We start from the raw sequence: 20,730 nt of genomic DNA, 5'->3' as shown, positions 1-20,730 counted from the left end.
GTTCTGTGTTGTCGTCAGCATCTTTCTATGATCTGTTTTTCTCTCTGGAGTTCCTTGGAGTTAGTGAATGTTGTGATTTCCTTGTGTTAAAGTGGCATGTTCTGCTGTTTAAGTGTAGATGTCACACTGTCTCTGAAAACCCAATTGATGTTTTCAGTGTTTGATTATTATGCCCCCGTTGGTTTTAAGGTTATGCGGTGTCTCTTTTTTTTATGGGATAAAATGTGACTGGTCTCCTGTGATATTGTCTACCACCACCCTCAGTCCATCTCAACGTCTTTTTATCTGTGTTGTGTGGTTCTGGATTCCCTCTGAATGGTGAACAAATGTATCTCCTTTTGTGGATCTTGATGTACGTTCTTTTGAGGTTTAGGGTGGGTTGCTCTAATGGCTGTAAAATAGGTCTCCTTTTGAATACTGTGTTTTCATTTTGCGTGGGCTTTTTTCGCTTTTTATCGTTGGGTTAAGCTAGGTCAGGGTAGCCATAACGTCTGTGAGCGGAAACCTCTCCGCAGTATGGAGGGCAGTTTTATTTTGAGGACGATAAGGGAGGTGTGAAGGAGATGCGCTGATTAAATCTTACATGTTGACAGTGGATGCTGGAGAGCCCCTTGATTAGGTAAAAAGTAAAACAGGCAAGAGGAATGGAACGACTGCCACTAGGCAGAATTGGGAGGTGTGGGGTGAATTCAGTCAGTGTGAAAGCAGAAAAATTAGACAAAACTGAAATGAATTATAAATTAGCAATAAATATCTTCAGCTCTGTTGTTAGTGCGGTGGCAGAAAAAGATAATGAACCAGACATTTGCACTGGCACCACTAGTGGTGGGAAAATTAGCAGGTTATTTACCAATTAATAGTAATAGAAATAGGCATCAACTTCTGGGTGTTACCAATATTACCAAGGTTTGAAAACCAAAGATCGATATGACAAAAGGGAGCTAAAGAATTTAATATTTCTAGTTAGATATCTTTGAAAGCACATTTTAAGCTTAAATTTTCTATTTTTAAGCGATGCTGTAAAGTAACAGTTCTAGACACTGTCTGTAATAACCCCAAAACAAAAACAGAATTACCTGGAAAAACTCAGCAGGTCTGGCAGCATCGGCGGAGAAGAAAAGAACTCAGTTCTGCTGAAGGGTCATGAGGACTCGAAACGTCAACTCTTTTCTTTTCCGCCGATGCTGCCAGACCCGCTGAGTTTTTCCAGGTAATTGTTTTTGTTTTGGATTTCCAGCATCCGCAGTAGTGTTTTGTTTTTATCTCTGTAATAAACCCCGTTTTATGCTTCAGAATTTTGAAGACTTTTCCATCTTTCAGGGATCAAGGCAATGCAATCATCAGACCCTTACCCAGAATTAAACGGCTGCTTACAGACAATACCTGCCTCTCTCACATCGTTCAGGTACGCAGTGCTTTTTGAAACAAATCCATCATTTTGCACCTTTGTTCCCAACCGGATGAGATGAACAATGTGGCAGGAAATTTAATTTTCTTGAAGACTGCCGATTCACATTGAATCACTAATTCTTCTTTTTGTTTTAGCTGTTAGTTACCTTTGATCCTATTCTGGTTGAGAAAGTTGCCAACTTGTTGTACCATGTGATGCAAGACAACCCACAGTTACCTCGTCTTTACCTGACTGGTGTGTTTTTCTTTATAATGATGTACACAGGTTCCAATGTACTTCCTATTGCAAGGTAAGAGCATTAACAAACATTCCTCTGGAGGGAAAAGATACTGGTCTACACGTACATTTTTGGTTTGGTTTGCAACACAATACAATTTATGAAACTCTGTTTTTGTCTCTTAGGTTTTTGAAGTATACTCATCTGAAACAGGCATTCAGATCAGAAGAGGTCAGTATCAAATAAATTGCAAATAGTGACCCAGAAACTGAAGCCCCTCGTATTTGTGGCTCAGCTAGAGGTTCAAGCAACTTTTCTCTCTCCTGTTTTTAAATAGCTTACTGAATAACTTAACTTTGATCTGAAGGCTGTTTTGCTTCTGTTGAAGCATTGGAATGTCTGCAGTGTATGCCTAACCCGTCCGTGTTTAATCCCCATGTTTCAAGGTATCAGCTAGTTTGTTATGAGGGGAAATAATAATCTTGGGGGCTAGGCTTCCCTCATTTTCTAGCCTTTGTGCCTCAATATAAAACTTGGCTTTCTACAGGCCATCATTATTTGAAACCCTTAGCAACATGTAATGCTTTATGCTGTATAATGCTTTTAACTATCTGGTGAAAATCCAGTTTTGTGCACTTCTTCTTTTACCAGCATAAATAAAAGCATAAAGGCTAATTTAATTTGGTTAATCAAATCGCATCTCCAATAGCCTTTCTAAGACTGCGTTTGTATTACCAGTTTCTGCTTGACACCAAAGCTGAACTTTAATGTGAACCTCTGGATACCCATGAGTCCTCAAACCATTTTTAAACCACGTTTCCATTATTGCCACTACATCATATTACCACATGGTCATTTGTGCTTGTAGCTCACCAACCTTACCAGCGTGTGTTTACATACATGCATTTTAAACCTGCCTATGTATTCCTCCTTAACCTCCTACCTAATATGGTGCTATTTCCTTCTCTGGTGCTATCCAACACTCACTCCTTTTATGCACCTTATTCCTTTTTTCTGCTTCTAGATCCTGATACCCATCCCACTGCCAATTTAGTTTAAACCCTCCCCACCCACACTTGTGGTCCTCCCCATGAGGGTATTGGTCGCAGTCCTGTTGAGCTGCAACCTGTTCCTTTTGAATAGGTGACTCCTGCCCCAGAACTGCTCCCAATTCCACAAGAATCTGCAGCTCTTCCTCCTGCACCATGCCTCAAGCCACACATTAACCCTCCCTATCTTCCTATTTCTACTCTCGCTACCATGGCACTGGGAGTAATCCCGAGGTGCAAGCTTTTAACTTCCTACCTAACTCCTGAATGTCTCACTGTACGACCACATTAGCTGTCCTATGTCATTGGTACAGATATGTACCACAAATTCTGGTTCACTCCCTCCTGCAAAATATTCTGCACCCTCTTTGTGATGTTCTTTACTCTGGCACCACAGAAGCAACATGCCATGTGGGTCTCATGATGTTTACTGAAACGCCCGTCTGTCCCCGAACTCTGGAATCCGCTAGAACAACTGTATTTCTTTTCTTTGCTATTCTCCCATCTTACCCTGTGCAGTCCCTTGCCCATTGGTGCCGTGGTCTGGACTGCACTCCTTTTAAAGGTATCATCGCTTTTGGTTGTGTCCAGTGCTGAGTACTAGTTTGAGAGTGGCACACACCCTGGAGACCCCTGCACTTACTGCCTCTTTCCACTCTTCCAGATGGCCACCCATTTAATATCCTGAATTCTCTCTCCATAATGCTCCATAGTGACTCCAGCTGCCCCTCGAGCTTGGAAATCCTGAGCCCAAGCAGCTGGAGACACTTCTTACACAAGTGTCATAATCCTGAAAGATTCTATTCCCTGGACAAGATCCAGTATAATGGAGTGTCCTGGGACACATTTTAGTCAAGGCCAGGTGAGTTCCTAATATAGACCTTGGGCTTTTGGCTGACCTTCCTTCTCATGGCCAATATTTTCTGTTAATGCAGTCGGGAATATTAAACTATTTCTTTTCATCTATTGATCATAAGTCTTAATGTGGCAAGTTTGAAAAGATGCAAACATGGTATTGGTCATGGCAGTAACTGAGTGCATGCATTTATCATGGAGATTGCAATTTCCAGCACCATTTGTAAATGAACAGGTTAATTTAATCCTGTTCTGACATTTCAACACAATTCAAGGTTTAAACCAAATTGTAAGCTTTGCAAAAAAGGCAAATGCAACATTCGATTATTCTATCTCCATTTTATGCAGGTAAAAGGACAAGATCTAGTACAACGGAGTGTCCTGGGACACATTTTACCTGAAGCAATGGTCTGCTACCTAGAAAATTATGAGCCAGAAAAATTTTCGGAGATTTTCCTGGGTGAATTTGACACTCCAGAAGCAATTTGGAGCAATGAAATGAGGTAGTAGCTTAACTTCCCTGCTGTCTAATCCACATTTTCCTAATCTATTATAAATATATTGAACTTGTTGGTGCAAATTTTAAGCTTTGAAAATAAATTTTAGAAACTAGTGTTTAGGGCAAGAGAGCATATTTCCAGGCATTTTACAGATAAGGAAGGCCAAATATCAAAATGTGCCTGATGCAGTCCCATCAGAGTGAGATGAATTAATTCGTAACTTTGGTGAGATTTTAGTTACTCTGATTAATATGCCCAATAATCTAAATTGTTTATCAAGAAAACTCTATTTAGCCTCTGAGTGCGCAAACACTACGAGTCTAGAATAACTTGTCAGGTCAGCTCGCTGGATGGAACTATGGATCTGGAGAGGGTGACCTTTAGTGTCCAAAGTCCAAGCTGTACAGTTACACCAGATGCTCTAGCTCTTTACTCTGTAGTGATCCATCTATGTCATGTAACCCTTTGTCTTTTGGCCTACTTGTGGTGGGAAAATAGCTGGAACCTTTCTAAACTGTGCTTTACAAGGACACATTTCTTGGTGCTAAGTGGCATTCACTTGCTTTTGTTCAGTAATTTTCTTACTGTCCCCACTCTAACTTGCTTACTGTTATTCTTCGTTTTATAATCACAGGTATATACATCCCGCATTCTTAATCTAATCTATTCCTCTTGCATGGGTAAGAGGTTCATTTTATCAATTTTGTCAAACCCAGCAAACCTGCAGTCGCATCCATCAACTCAGAAGTAGGGAAGATCGATTGTTATTACTTGCTCTAACTGAAGCATGTATTATGGTTAATTGCAGGCATACCCCTGCTTTACTATGTTAAACTGCTATATAATTGCAAGTTATTGTCCTGCCTTGTCTTACTGGAAAACAGCTTCAATAACAGGAATATCCGCTGTGTTGCCTTGACCACTTGTCTGAGTTTCCAACTTAGGCTAACACCACCTTCCTATAATGCATGTAATATTTGCCATTGTATGTTAGTGTGTTAAGTCATTTTATTTTAACATCTCTCAAACCTATAATTTCCAGACAAGTTATATTTTTCAAACTGCGAGTACTTGAAATGAGCACTGAGGCAGTGGAATAATGCCATGCTGTCCAGAACACTCAGATTCTTGAGCAGTTTTTTTTTTTGGTCAGGTCACTTTTTAAAAAAATGTTAAACCTGTTCTATGAAAGAAGAAACCATTCAGGTATGATGAGGAGCAGTAAACTTTAAAAACGTACTAGGTTTGGTCTTTCACCCCTGGGGTTTGAATTCAAATAGAGCTGATAAGCCAGCACAGTTAAGTGTCTGCTGATCAAAAAGGTCCAATCTGAAATCTGTTTAGGCAGTTTTACACAAATCCTAGTGTCACCAAATTTACAAAACTGCCTCTAATTTAGTAACTTTAAAAAAAAAGGTGGAATCTGAAGCCACATGGCTGCTGAAATGAGAGTAGTGTCAAGCCATTGCAATTGAGCTGCTCTTGTTAACTTGATGCTCAGCATTGTAGAGGAAGTTTAACTTCAAGTAACTATACTGCGCCTGACCTGGAAGTGTTTGATGTTGTTTTGGACTATCTCAAATGAGATGTGTCACGTTACATGACATTAGCATCTTTCAAATAGAGCCTGAAATTTATAAAACTGTTTTTTGTTTAACATTTCACATTCTGTAAGCTTTTAGCATACTTTCAAAGAATGCTGAGAAAGTCAGTCAGCAACTTGTAAAGAAAGGACAACTGTTAATCTTTTAGCATAACCCTCCAGCTAACATTTTTCTTTGCCAATGTTACCTGAGCATTTTCAACATTTTCTGTTTTGTTTCAGATATCCAGCATGTGTAGTTTTTTTGCTTTAGAACGTAGAATATGTTGGTCAACCGGATTTAACTATGGAAGAAATACTGTGGATGAAAATTAAGATGTCTGAAATTTAACCAGTCAGTTTTTTCTCCTATAGGCGTTTAACGATTGAGAAGATTGCTGCCCATTTAGCAGATTTTACTCCACGCCTGCAAAGTAACACAAGAGCATTGTACCAATATTGCCCTATTCCTGCCATCAGCTATCCCCAACTAGAGAATGAGCTCTTCTGTAACATCTACTATCTTAAGCATCTCTGTGATGCAACACGTTTCCCTGACTGGCCTATTAAAGACCCAGTAAGTTTTTCTGATATTAATAACTGACACAACTTATTACGTGATACTGTGTAGCTTACAGGATAACTCTCTTTATGCATAATTGTTCAAGATAGTGACTGCAAATTTTGGCATAATTTTCTCCATAAAACATTAGCAAATGGGAAATGTTTTATAGCTACGTTAGATTTGATACAGCTGATCCTTTTCTCATTCTCTGGATGTGGGCCTCGTTAGCACGGCTTTTATTGCCCACCCTTATTTATCTATGAGAAAGTGATGAGCTGCCACCTTGAACCGCCGTGGTCTAGGTTGTGAGGATGCTTGCACAATGCTGCTAGGGACTTCCAGGATTATGACTTTTACAGCAATTGTGTTAACGTCAGGATGGTGTGTGATGGTGATAATGGTATTCCCAAGATGTTGGTACCCTTTCCCTTCACACTAGTGGAGCTTGTGGGTTTGAGAGGTACAATTCATTTTTATGCCTGGTCTGTCATATTTGAGAGCAGATATGCAATTCTAATTGCATTAAAACACCAAATGCTTTTCAGGTGACCAAGCCAGTTAACTTTAATTGGAGCAACTTCCTGCTTTGGTCTCATTCTGACTGATCAAATTTCCAGGGCAACTGTGAAATTTTATCATTATCCAAGCCTTTTAATGGCTTTCGTATGATAGTGTAGACGTTCTCGAAACAGTACAGAGCTGCTGATTAAAATTGAGGACTTCCTCATCCTAACCACTGCTGTCATTTAAAGAACTGGAAGGTCTTGTTTCAAATTACAAGACTACTTTAGATATTTCCTATTCCTTGTAGTGTGCCCACTTTGTCTAATTTTAATTCTACAATTGCATAACCCTAGGGAGTGCAACCATTGTACCCCTTCACCAGCTCCTTTGTTTTTTTGACTTGAACCCATTGAAAGCTGCATTTAACTGAATAGCAGTATTTTCACAAATTGCTGCAAGATCCCCCTATGGTGACAGGTTTAAAAATCTCGAAATATGCTTGTGCCATTGATCCTGTCTGAATTTTATCCACCTTAAAAGTTTTTTTTTGGGACAAAGTTGTAAAAATGAACAAACCCTCTGAACAGTAAATTGCTCGATAATGTGAGGAGCTCTGGCATGCTGGTCATCAGTGTGATAGTTGACTTCACTGTTGATCGTTTAGAGATCAGTCCCATGCTTCTTCCAAAAATTGTAACAGTAGCAGCAACCAGGGCTACCTCTGCATTATCTTCAGTGGTCCCAAGGGTTAGCAGATTTGTGTTGCCCTTTTCCACCTTTAGTATGCTACTGATACGGGTGCTGGTCCTCCTTTGAGTAAACCACTTTAACAGTGCATCTTCCAGTTGAGAAAATTGACAGACTACTTTTCATTGTCTTTGCATCCTATCAGTGTTCTTTTTCCACTGTTTTGGAGCCAATCTACTTCTGAGCAGTTTCCCTTTTTCTTAGTTATCAATCTGAGCCTCTGCAACCCCAGATAACTGTTAAATTTTTCAGTTTCTTATGTTCCCTGCAATGTTGAAACAAATTTTAATTTGATTTGGATGTGACGAGCCACTTGCTGACTGCAGTCTGGTATCAGATCCAGTAAAACAAATTGAGCATCTGGTTTTGTAAAGGATGATGCAGGCTACAGCCCATTAACTGAAGCCTGATGTTGACAGTGGCATCTGCCTGTGGTAACATTATTGTAGTTCAATGGATTACACCTCCAAATAAGGTTGTAATTATTTGCTTAGCTTTGTGATGCAACAGTAACCTATGGATCTATGTGCAATCAAAGTACACTTAAATATATCCAAGTTATTTAGTGTATCCAGGTTAAATTCAATGCAACTTGCATGGGTAGGAGGTTTGTAGCAAGTAAAATTGGTCAGAGATTGAGACACATGGCACTTGGAAGACTTGGCACAGTTTTACTTCATGTACCAACTTAATTACAACATTTTGTATAGAAGCTCCATTACTTGAGCAAAAAAAAATTGCTCTGAATTGATTGGCATATCTGGGTTTTTGGTATGAAATATTTGCAGTGCATTCCTGAAATTATTAAATACCTAAAATCAATGGTCCTGCGGTTTCTAGTTAATAGTGCATTATGTACATTGCACAATAAAAATAGTTGCAGCAGGAGATTTTCTACTTTGGATGATTAGTATTTCAATCTTCCAAATTTAATGTACTTTTCATTTATAATTGTCATCATTTCAGCACTGCACTAATAATAGAACAGATCTTGCTTCAGTGAGTATGTGGATTTAAACTGAAATATTCAAAAATATGGGAATTGTTAACGTTTGTGTTTGCCTCCTGTATTTAGGTAAAATTGCTTAAAGACACTCTCGATGCTTGGAAAAGAGAAGTGGAAAAGAAGCCACCTTCAATGTCAATCGATGAAGCGTATGAGGTTTTGAATCTTCCAAAGGGGCAAGGAATGTGAGTATTTATGGTTGGTAGCTGATGGAACTTTCATTAGATCAGAAAAGTTATTTGTAAGCACTGTCCTGATAGAATGACCATTTGCTAAGCAAACGGTCAAACCTCTCAAATTGGTTCTCCATGAACCTGAAGTATTTTAATGTGCACAACACAGCTTCAATTTCAATCTTCTCCAATTTTGTGCTTGTGAAAAGAGCTTCGGTTGTAAATCCTGTTTGTGTATGGAGAGTGCGCTATCTTGGGCCACTGAATACAGAAGCTACTCCACACAAGGCAAACCAAATAACTGATGAAGGATGCAGATACTAAATGAATTGTCATTCCCTAATTTGTGGAGTAAATTCCAAAGCAGCAACTCCACATGGATGTTTTCTTCACTTAGTACCCAGAAATTCAGTTTCTACCAGAAGTGTGATTTGATATTTTTTATAATGTGTTTTTAATCTAATCAGCAAGCACCTTTAAGTGAAAACCCGACTCTCTTTCTCGCTTGGCTGGCTGCACTTGCCAACTTTTCCTATTGCAAATCCCTATTGCAATGCCCTGATTGTGTCAACAATCCAACTTGCTGATGACAGAATTGAATATCTCAAAATGGTTTTGGGAATAATCTGCCTTACAAGCATACGAAATAGGAGCAGGAGTAGGCCTCTCGGCCCTTCAAGCCTGCTGCGCCGTTCAATAAGATCATGGATGATCTGATTATAACCTCCCACCTACCCCGATAACCTTTCACCCCCTTGTTAATCAAGAATCTATCTCACACTACCTTGAAAATATTCAAAGCCCCTGCTTCCATTGCCTTTTGAGGGAGAGTGTTGCAAAGACCTACGACCCTCAAGAGAAAAAAAATTCTCCTCGTCTGTCTTAAACGAGCAACCCTTTATTTTTGAACTGTGACCCCCTAGTTCTAGATTCTCCCGCAAGAGGAAACATCCTCTCCGCATCCACTCTGTCATGGTGTCTGCCATGTGAAGTTTTTAAATGTCAAAATAAAATTAAGCAATTAAATAAAAAAAAATGCACATTGCAAAATTAAATAATTGAATTTACCTTTCTGTTTAATACGTTCGTTAAACCAGACAGCTTCACTCTGGTCAGAGCTTCCTGGTATAAATTTCAAACAATGCTCAGTAGTTAACATGCACCATCAACTGGTGCATTCTCCATGGCAACACCTCTACCAATTTGAGTCCACTTGCCAATCAACATTCTCTGCTCATATTGTATAAATTGTTGTTCCCTTTTACGTTTGATATTCTTGTGAATTGTCCTGATGAGCGCAAGATGAAAAGTTTCAACAAAAAGTATGTCTCTTCAGCAATGCTCATGTTTATTAGTGTTTTTACTTCATTTCAGCCTGTCTCAAAAGCCTGTGATTTAACTGGACATTACTACCTCTTAAAAGTTGAGAGCTTTCAATCACTCCTGTGCATTGAGTATGTGTAGCTTGTAGAATGTCCCATGTTGCAAGCTATATATAAACATTATTTGAAATCCTGTCAAGATTTGGGTTTCTTTCTAAAGAAACTGCTTAGAATATACAGCACAGATACAGACTTTTATTTGAGGCATGAGTTTGGGTAAAGATATTAGTACTTTTCTGTTATGAACCCCTCATGGAGAAACATCTTGGAGATGGCACATGCGGGCGGATTTGATTGTTCCTATGCCAATTAGAAAAGAAATCAATGTCTCCTGAACCACTTTTGATGCTTGAGGAATTTCATATATTTAAAAACATGGAAACGAATTTCTAAATATTGAGGTTTTTATGGAAATATTTGCTCGTTCGCAGCGATGACCTTGGGGTAAAGCAAGGGACCAAAACAAGGTGAATCACTTTCTCTTAACTGCTTGGCCTTCTAACTAAGGCTGGAATTTTCCACTTGTGTTGGCGGCGGGTGTGTTTGGTGACATGATTGGATGGCAAAAAGGCCAAAAATGGCTTTACGCCATCGTGAAACCAGCTTGCGATCGCCTGCTCTGCCCGTCAGTGGCGATCCACGTTTCCACCTGGTGAGCTGAACTTCGAGGAGAACTCGGAGGTGAGTGCACACAACCTTGCGCAGTGCTCAGGAGGATTGCCCATAGGACATCAGTGGGGGGGGCGGCACAGTCAAGTTGCCTTTTCCTGGCTGGCTTTCAGTGTGGTGCCTGGGCAAGGGCTCCAGCACAGGTGGGGCTGAGGGTGGGTGGGAAAGGCACTGATAGAAGTACGCGAGAGTGGTGGCAGCGGCAGGAGGAGGTGGGGGGTTGTGGTGTTGGTGAGGAAAGTGGCCACGCACATGGAAAAGCTTGTCAAAAGTGAGCATTCTTCTGTAGCCGAGACCATTCAGCAGCTCCATTGACATGCTTGGAGTCGGGCCTTTGAAGCATTTCTGCCTGCTCAAGCAACGCAAAAGCATGAATGTGCCACCAAATGCCCTAGAACGTCTCACTCTTCGGGTGCAGACTGCAAATAAATGTGCATTTTAGGGGGCTACTGAATAATTGGACAACTGGGCAAGTAGTAGAATCCCCTTGCAAAAAGTGGCCATAGAGCAGTCACTGGTGGAGGTGCTCAGAGACCCTTGCAATGCCTTTATTCACGTTTGGACAGGGATCCCTCATGGTTCTAGCTAACAGCACAGCCTTGCTGTGTGGGTTAGGATAATGCCTGTGCTTGAGCTGAGAGCATAGCATGCAGTCAAGTGGCCAAAGCTGCTGCCAAATGGTCAGGTGGAGGTGGGTGGGGTTTTGGACAGCTGGGAACCGCATTATACAGTGGTCATCCAAGTGGTGACCAGCACACTCTGGCTTGTGTGAAGGGGCCTTGAGACACAGCTGGGGACTTAACCAAGAGAGGTCCTTAGGACACACATGTTAACCCATGCATCTCTCTCCCTTTGATCCTGCAGGAGGAGAACATCAGGATCATGGGACCTGTTGATTTCGCGGTATGTCTCATGGCTTACAGAGCATAGAAGAAGAGGAATGAGACGGAGGTGCCTGGCTCATCAAAGGGAGGAGCACCACCCTCAAGATGAAGGTGCAGCAGGGCTCTCCTGTGCACATAGCTGAAGATCCACAGTGAGCAGTTGCTCGTAGGCACCTTGCTAGACCCAGGGTCTATGGATGGCGCTTGTCATTCCTGCAGATAACTGAGAACCAGTGTCGCCGAAGACTGCGCATATCTAGGGGACTGGTCAGTCACATATGCCACCTGCTGCAGGATTTGGCGCCATGAGGACTGGGAGGGCATCCACTGCCAGTGGCCATGAAAGTGACCACGTCACTCAATTTTGATGCTAGTGGCTATTTCCAGGGCTCCACAGATTACCTGTGTGGGACCTCACAAGCCTCCACCCACTCATATATCCAGGAGGTCATGGACGCCATCTTCGTGAAGGCATACAACTTTGTGCATTTCAACTGGGATCAGGCAAGCCAGGAAGCAAGAGCACTGGGATTTGTGCAGATCACTGGTTTTCCACAGGTGCAGGGTGCCATCGACTGCACTTATGTGGTGCTTAGATCTCTGTGGCAGCAAGCAGTCCAGTACGTGAACCGCAAGGGCTTCTACTAGCATGTTCAGCTGGTGTGCAACCACCACAAATGCATCCTACAGGTCTGTGCACAATTCCCAGAGAACGTTCACTCCTACATCCTCAGCAAGTCTCAGATCCCTGACATCTTCCAGGGTCCACAGAGGCTGCACGATCGTCTCCACGGCAGCAAGGGCTGCCCATAGAGGACGGGGCTGATGACACCCGTGCGGCGGCCTCACTCTGCAGTAGAGAGATGGTATAGTGAGGCTTATGCTGTAGCATGCACTTTGGTGGAACAAATGATTGGCATATTGAAAATAAGGTTTCGGTGCTCGACAGGTCTGGTGGAACCTGCAATTCAGTCTCCAGAGGGTGTCATGCATTGTCGTAGCTTGCTGCGCACTACACAACCTGGTGCTGCAACGGGGTTGGGGAGACAAGACCTGGCTGAAGAGGAGATGGAAGAGCTGCACGCCTCCTCCGATGAGAATGTTGAAGGGGATGAGGGTGAAGAGGACCTCCTAAGGTGAGGATGCTGGCAATGAGGCTATCGCACTGGCCAGCCGAGGTAGACGATGATGGGAGGCCCTGATAGCCGCAAGATTTGTGGAGGATGATGACGAGGTGCAGTGGGGGCAGCCCTGACATCCTCACATTGCATCTGTGAACATTTGACTCCTGTGTGGCTGTTGGCATTGCACATACCCTTGGTGCTCAGGCGCATGTCATGGAGACGCAGCAGGGGCCCTATTAGTCGCAAGATTCCAGGATGACAACATGCAGTGAGGACATTCCATAGATCTTCACTTTGCCTCTGAACATCTGATTCCTGTGTGGTTGATGGCAGCTTACTTGCACTCTTGTGATCAGGGTCATATCATGGAAATGCAGCCGCGAAATTTTAAGCTCACCCGATCCTTTGTCAGCCTTCAGCACCTGTACCCTTCAGGACCACATCGTCACCAGTCACACATGCTGGAGAGAAGAGGGGCCAGCCCCACTCTAAAGGTGCTGAGAGAGCACACAGAATGACGGATCTGAGATACCTGTCCATGGCATTCTGGCAGCAATGACAAACACCATCGAGGTGCAGGCATTACTGATGTGTCCAGTGAGTGTGAAGCCGGGCCATCACTTTGCTCTGTTGTTTACAGTGTACAAGGAAGAGGCCCTGGACTGAGACACTTGCCGTTTGTCTTGTGAAGGAGCCAAGGTTTCACATCTGAATGACACGAACACTGCTCATCATAACAGAGGACTATAGGCAAGGAGATATTCTTGGGAGTTTATTTAGAATAATGAACATTATGCACAAGTGATTAACACCTGCACCCATGTGGTGCAACTACTTCTTTGTAACCTCCCTAACCCTGACACTATGTCTTGACGCTCCCCCAGCATCCACAGTGGAGATGAAGGCAGCCTGCTGACTGTCACGTGCTGTCTGTGATGACCTTGGCAGGCGTCCTCTGGAGGGCCCTGGCCTGTTTTGGGTGTCCTGCTGTGGACCAGATGCACCCTCCTTGGCCAGTGGATCTGGAGATGATGGGGTCACAGGAAGAGGGGACCCTGGGACACTCACAGAGTCACCTGGGTGGATGGCTTCCTCCCTATGAGTGCCAGGTGGCCCTGGCTAATTCCTTGAGGAAACTGGAGTGAGATTGAGCTGCCCTGCACCCACCTCGCAGTGACACTGTTGGAGGTCAACAATGGAACTCAGCCTGGACAGCAGTACAGGATGAATGTCCTGGACCAAAGTCTCCATGGCAGCTGCCATCCTGCCAGTGTTGACCTTGGTGCATTGGCATGACAGTGTAAGCACCTTGATCTTAAGGTGGATGGACTCCTCCATCGTGCCTTGCAATCTGAGGAGTGCACCAGATGGGGTGTTCCTGATGTTCTCATGATTGCCTTTGCCTTTGCATCTCCAACATATGGTTGAGGACGAGTCCAGAGGCTCATCATCTGACTCTGACTGACTCAGCAGATTCCTTGCTTCCAGCAGTCCTCCAAGTGCCGGTGACCTCCAATGTCCCTGTCTCCGCCTGCTATGGAACAGATTGTGCTGTGCTCACCAGATTGTGATCCTTTGACTGCTCTACATCTAGGCTTCACTGATGTGTGTGCTGCTGCGCTGGTCGAGGGTGTGGGTGAGCCCTGTGACGGGTCTTCAATGGTGCTGCTCTCATGGTCCTCATCCGAGGTGCTGTAGGCGCTGGAGTCAGAGCCAAGTTTGTCTGAGGGTAACGTGGTAGATGCGTCTAGGAGAGAATGTGGAGATTTATTGCATGGCATTACCCACAGAACAGTCGACTCAGGGTAGCATTGTCAGAGGGAGGATCCTTGTTGCCACCACAGCAACAGTCCACGTTCTCTCTCCGGCCAACGTGTGACTCCTGAACGGAGTGAGGACCTTGATGACTGGCACCCCATCCCCCTCTTTCGTTGACTGTGTGCAATCTTGTCCTGCCTAAAGGCAGATGGAGAATGTGAGGAAGGCGCATGTCCGGCCAAATGAGAAGGCTGCCAGGCATATGTGCGCTGAGTGGAACTATGGATGGGATGAGGAGGCGATCTCCAGACGGGATGAGGCCAGATGGAATTGTGAGGTTGAGTGGTTATGTCCCATGAGCTGGCAGTGAGTGAGATGCCAGTGAATGTGTGATGGGCTTATGAGTGAGTTGAGTGTGATGAGATTGTTGACTTACCCTTGTGTCATGGATGAGATCATTAATCCTTTTCCTGCACTGGATGGCTGACCTTGTGTGTTCTTGTGTACAGCGTTGGCACTGACTACCGTTGCCACCGCCTCCCAAGCCAGAGTTGAGAGACTGATGAGCCTTCTGTGGTCAGAGTGGGGGGTGCAGAGGACATCGCAGTGGGCCTCCACGGGGTCCAAATTCCGGGGATGCGTCAATGAATCGGGGGCCTGCACCCTTCTTGGCTTTTGGGGCTATGTCTTCACTGGAGCAGCCCTGGGCTGCAAACATTGAGAACTTGGCACATGGCTGCAGTTTAAAGATGGTGCCCGGAGTGAGGAAGTGGCAAGGTAATGGCGTGGCAGGCAAATTGGAGGCCGCCTGCCAGCAAGATGGCGTGTTTCCCATGACTGCATAATTTGAGGTGGGAAGGAGATGATATGTTGTGAAAACCCGTTGTTGTGGCCAGTGGGTAAAACATCGTTTTTCATGCCCGCTACCGCACTTAGTGCAATTCTGGGACAATTCCGCCCTAAGGGGTACACCTTTGGGTAAAGTTACACGTTTGGGATATCCTTTGGCACCATTTCTGAGCTATGTGAACTTTTCAGCACCTTGGCTTGGAGATGCGTGAGTGAACTTTTCAGCACCTCGGCTTGGAGACATGGCGGGCGACCAAAGGGAACTATTTTAAAGTTTTTAGAGGTGTTTGATGATTTTCTGAATGAATATTTAGCCCATGAGTAATCTGTTGTGCCATTAATTTTCTTGATAGGCACGATGAGAGCAAGATCAGGAAAGCCTACTTCAGACTTGCACAGAAATATCATCCTGATAAGAATCCTGAAGGCAGGGTAAGTTCTGTGAACTCGATAATTGTGAACAATAGAAAGACGTTTGGGCACTGTTGACCTTGAAAGAATGTTACAACAGCAGCTCTGCTTTACTTTGTTGCATGAAATATTGAAAATATAATAAAACTCTCGAGTTGGTAGGTGAGTTTTTAACATGCTGACTGCGAGTAGTGCATAGTCTAGATTTGATCGCTGGTGGTCCTGCACTCTAATTTCAATAGCAGTTACTTGTTTTTTTTATTCGTAAAAGGACATTCAATAGGGGTAAACTACTACCACAGCAACAATATGTACTGATATTGCACCTGTAACATTGTCAAATGCCCCAAGACCCTTCCTGGGAGTGTTATTAAACAAAATTTGACACTGAGTCACATGAGATGTTAGGGCAGGAGACCAAGAGCTTGGTCAAAGGGACCGAATGTATGGTAGCTAAATTTGCTGATGACACTAAGATAGGTAGGAAAGTAAGTTGTCAAGAGGAGGTAGAGAGTCTGCAAAGGGCTATAGACAGCTTAAGTGAGTGGGCAAAAACTTGGCAGATGGAGTATGACGTGGGTAAATGTGAACTTGTTTACTTTGACAGAAAGAATAGGAAAGCATATAGTATTTAAATGGAGAGAGATTGCAGAATTCGGTGGTACAGAGGGATCTGGGTGTCCTGGTACATGAATGTCAAAATATTAGTATGCAGGTAGAGCGATTAGGAAGGCAAATGGAATGTTGGCATTTATTGTAAGGGGAACGGAATATAAAAGTAGGGAAGTTTTACTGCAACTGTGTACAAGGCCTTGGTGAGTCCACATCTGGAGTACTGTGTACAGTTTTGCTCTCCCTATTTGAAAAAGATATAATTATTTTAGTTCAGAGAAGCTTCGCTCAACTCATTTCTGGGATGAAGGGCTTTTCTTGTGAAGAAAGATTGAACAGGTTGGGCCTGTACTATTGGAGTTAAGAAGAATGAGAAGTGATCTTATTGAAACATGTAAGATCCTGAGGGGATTTGGTAGGGTGGATACCGGGGGGATGTTTCCATTAGTTGGGAGACTAAATCTAGGGCACACAGTTTAAGAATAAGAGGTCTCCCTTTTAAGATGGAGATAAGTTTTTTTTTTTCTGAGGGCCGTTAGTATGTGAAATTCTCTTCCTCAGAAAGCAGTGGAAGCTGGGTCATTGAATTTGTTCAAGGCTGAGTTAGGTGGATTTTTGATAGACAAGGGAATCAAGGGTTATGGGGGGGGCAGACAGGAAAGTGGAGTTGAGACCACAACCAGGTCAGCCATGGTCTTATTGAATGGTGGAGCAGACTAGAAGTGCCTATTCTTGCTCCTAAGTCCTATGTTCCAAAGCAATTGGTTTTAAGTAACGTCTTAATCTTTCCACCTCTGTCCCCTTCTTTGAGAGGGAATTCCCGAGCTTGGGGCCTTGGCTGCTCCAAGCTTAGTTGTAGAGTTTGAGCTTTTCTTTGCCTCTGTAATATTTAATATCTTTTGCATTGTTCCTTTGTTCTTTCAAGGATATCTTTGAAAAGGTGAATAAAGCTTATGAATATTTGTGTACAAAGTCAATCAGAGTGGTGGATGGACCTGACCCAGAGAACATTATTCTCATCCTGAAATCACAGAGTATCCTCTTCAACAGATACAAAGAGGGTAAGATAAGCTCCCATGGGGGATACTGACACATTTTGTTTTAATTTGACAAACGTGAGTATTAGCCCCGACTCCCTGTGACCCTGAATTGGATAAAGTGGTTGTGGAAAAGTGAGATGTTTTGCTACATTGGAAATATTTCTGAGTGTTAATTTCAGATGGTACTCATTCTACTCAAAGATCAAAGATCGCTTTAGAATTGCATTCAATAACTAATTTGAATCATGTGGAGAAGGCAATAAAGAAATAGATAAGGAGAAAAACGGATGAAGTGGAAGTGGTTCAAAGGTTGGCAGTGCCTAAAGTAGAAAATTCACCCATTCTGAATAGGGTGAATCGGAGGTCACCGAGGGAAGAATGGGTGTATGTAGCAGAGGCTCTGGCCACCACCTAATCACCCTTGAATACGGGAGTGGTGTCAGAACTGGAGGATTGCAAATGTTACATCTCTGATCAAAACAGAGAAGGATAAACCTGGCAATTTAGAGGCTAGTCAGCCCTATGCTGGCGGTGAAGGTTTTAAAGACAATCCAAGATGGAATTAATTCACTTGGAAAATATGGGTTAATGAATCAGCAGGGATTTGTTAAAAAGGCAAATCGTGTTTAAGTTAATTGAATTCCTTGAAGTAATGGAGAGGGCTGAAGGAGACATTGTAGAACTTCAGCTATATGGAGAGATTAGAGAAATTGGGGTTGTTCTTGGGCAGAGTAGGTTAATGGCAGATTTCATTGAGGGCTTCAAAATCATGACTTTTGATAGAGGAAGGAAAAACTATTTCCAATGGTAGAAGGATCAGTTATCAGAGGACACAGATGCAATGAAATCAACAAATTAGAGGCAAAATGAGGCTTTTTCTTATGCAGTGAGTTATAATTGGAATGCACTGCCTGAAGGGTGGTGGAGGCAGATTCAGTAACAACTTGCAAAAGGAAATTGGACGAATACTTGAAGGGAAAACTTTTGCAGGGCTGTGGGGAAATGACAAGGGAGAGGGACTAATTGAATAGTATTTTCAAAGCATTGACACCTTGGATCAACTAACCACCTTCCCTGTTCCATCATTCTGTATCAAGTTGCTACTGGGACCTGTTGTTCTCTGGTTTTTAATTGATGTGTAACTTAACGATCCCTTGAATAGCTTTTCCTTTGAGCTGCTGGAGCTGATTTTATATCAGACTCATTTCAGGTGTACTTTTGCTACAGTTTTCTTGAGTTTTTGCATATGGAAGAGAGGCATGCAAGGAAAGATGAGAGGCAGATTTTCTTGCTCCTGAATTGGATTATGCGCTGAATATCTCTGTGCCACTGGGCTGTATCTCCATCTTATTTTCATTACTGAGTATTAGCGTGCTTCAAAATGCTGGAGCAAGTGCCAATAAGGGTCAAATATCAAAATTTCCTATGGAGGCAAGTCCGCAGGTACCCCAACTCCACCAGAAAAAGCAATTGTGCATCATCAGTGTTCACATGCCAACTTTGTTTTCTTACTCCACCATACTTGGCATCTTCTAGTTGCCCTCTGCTCTTCACCCTCCACACACAGCTAATGCAATATTGGTTATACTTGTGGTTTGTTGTGACATTGTGCTTTCGTTATAAATATTTTGTTGCTCATTGAGGCCATTGGATTTCAGCTTTCCTGAAAAACCAACCTGCATTGAGCAGTGGCCCCAAAACACTAATACTCCTGCTGTCCAGTGTAATGATCCTTTGACTAGTTCAGTCACCTTGAGGCAGTAATCAGCTCAAAGGCCTTTAGAGCAGTTTTTCAACTGTATCATTTTTGTGTTGTCAGTATTTGAGGGGCTGTTGGCTTTTCTGAATTTTGCAGGTTGGCATTTATGCATTTCAGGTTGCCAAAACTTTGCAGAGAGTAAATATAATTCTTAACAATTTTATCAATCTCTCTCAAATGCAGAGTTTTTTGAAGTTCTGGTTTAGTTGTCTCCTAAAAAAAATATTATTCTTCTTGTAGATCTAGAACCCTATAAATATGCAGGATACCCGATGTTAATCAAGACCATTACCATGGAAACTTCAGATGATCAACTGTTTAGCAAGGTGTCCTTGTTGCCAGCTTCCACTGAATTGGCTTTTCATACTGTCAATTGCTCAGCATTAAATGCTGAGGAGCTTCGTAGAGAGAATGGAATAGAGGTAATTTATACACAACAACTGTGAATGATGTGTTTAGGAAAAAAAATTTGAAAATAGCCACTCTTTTTTAAAAAAATGCTCTCGTTGTCTTGCGTACACATAAATTTTGAATTTGAATCGACGTTGTCAGTGGAGAAGATTTAGTTCGTAATTATATGCTGGAAATGTTTCATTAAATCTATTTACATAGTAATATTCATGTCACCTAATGTAATTGGGACTTTGCGGCATACGTTTCCACCAAGGTCCAGGTATAGTCATTTTAACGTGCTGTGTGGTGACTGAAATGGCTGCTTTAGGCTTCGTCAGCTTCCAATTTTGCACTGCAAGTAAACTTCCAGTAATTCAATAAATGGTTGTCATTCACTTTCCAGGTGCTACAAGATGGCTTTGCACGTTGTGTGGCGGTGTTAACAAACTCTAGCAAAAAGGGTGACATGGCTGTGGAGGTAAACTTATTAAAATTGGAGTGTGTCTTGAAATTCTCCACTAAGCTGATGTAGTTGAATTAATTAATCTGCCATCTCTCTCTCTTTGCTTTAGGTGTGTGGCCATATCTGTAAATGTTACAGCGTCGCAGCTCAGTTTGAAGAATGTAGGGAAAAAATAACAGAAATGCCTAATATCATAAGAGACCTCTGCAGGTTGCTGTATTATGGCAAAGTAGGTATTTTTGCAGTGAACATGACTGACTATAAAAGGAACTGTCAGATCATTGCAGATTTTTTAAGAATGATACATTAACTTTCTTTAAATTTGTGTTTTCCACTAATAAAAAATGAGCAGAATTTGTTGCTAAAATACAATAATGCATACAGTGCTATGAATATTCTCAATCTGATTGTTTCGAATGCACCCACAGGTCGAGTATCTTTTTATCCAAAACTCTCGAGGTCAATTGCGTTTTGGAACTCAGATAATTTTGGTTTTCAGATACTGCCTATAGGTCTACTTACATTACAATGGCCAAGGCCTAGGCTAGCTATAGCCTAAAGTAAATAAGACGGCTAGAAAAGTAAGATGTACCACTGAATAATAAATATAGGTACCTGTAGTAAGTTCCCACCTGTGCCGCCATCTGCGATTTGCTTGTAGGAGAGAGTTTTCAAGGTAAACAGTGCAGACAAAAATTGCAAAGTAAATTTTGCAGACAAACAAATAGACTTCCCATGCTAAAGGCCGGGTGAGGTCGGAATGGTTCATGTTGGCTC

General features: G+C 42.5%; 1 protein-coding gene across 5 annotated transcripts in view; it reads left to right on the top strand.

Annotated features, from left to right (window-relative positions):
- The window catches only part of dnajc13 (dnaJ homolog subfamily C member 13), a 140,433-nt gene that overhangs the window by 73,055 nt on the left and 46,648 nt on the right, over positions 1 to 20,730 (top strand). For all 5 annotated transcript variants that reach the window (XM_078539530.1, XM_078539533.1, XM_078539531.1 and 2 more), the window contains 11 exons: positions 1,321 to 1,405; positions 1,546 to 1,700; positions 1,814 to 1,859; positions 3,881 to 4,035; positions 5,990 to 6,191; positions 8,506 to 8,621; positions 15,629 to 15,707; positions 17,224 to 17,359; positions 19,338 to 19,519; positions 19,894 to 19,968; positions 20,063 to 20,182. In XM_078539530.1, coding sequence (XP_078395656.1) covers positions 1,321 to 1,405; positions 1,546 to 1,700; positions 1,814 to 1,859; positions 3,881 to 4,035; positions 5,990 to 6,191; positions 8,506 to 8,621; positions 15,629 to 15,707; positions 17,224 to 17,359; positions 19,338 to 19,519; positions 19,894 to 19,968; positions 20,063 to 20,182 — 1,351 coding nt within the window. The remainder of the gene's footprint in view (positions 1 to 1,320; positions 1,406 to 1,545; positions 1,701 to 1,813; positions 1,860 to 3,880; positions 4,036 to 5,989; positions 6,192 to 8,505; positions 8,622 to 15,628; positions 15,708 to 17,223; positions 17,360 to 19,337; positions 19,520 to 19,893; positions 19,969 to 20,062; positions 20,183 to 20,730) is intronic.

The sequence above is a fragment of the Cetorhinus maximus genome, chromosome 3, assembly GCF_964194155.1.
Source record: "Cetorhinus maximus chromosome 3, sCetMax3.hap1.1, whole genome shotgun sequence".
Classification (NCBI taxonomy): Eukaryota; Metazoa; Chordata; class Chondrichthyes; order Lamniformes; family Cetorhinidae; genus Cetorhinus; species Cetorhinus maximus.
Note: the sequence above shows the minus strand (reverse complement) of the source record. Positions and strands in the feature narration are given on the sequence as shown.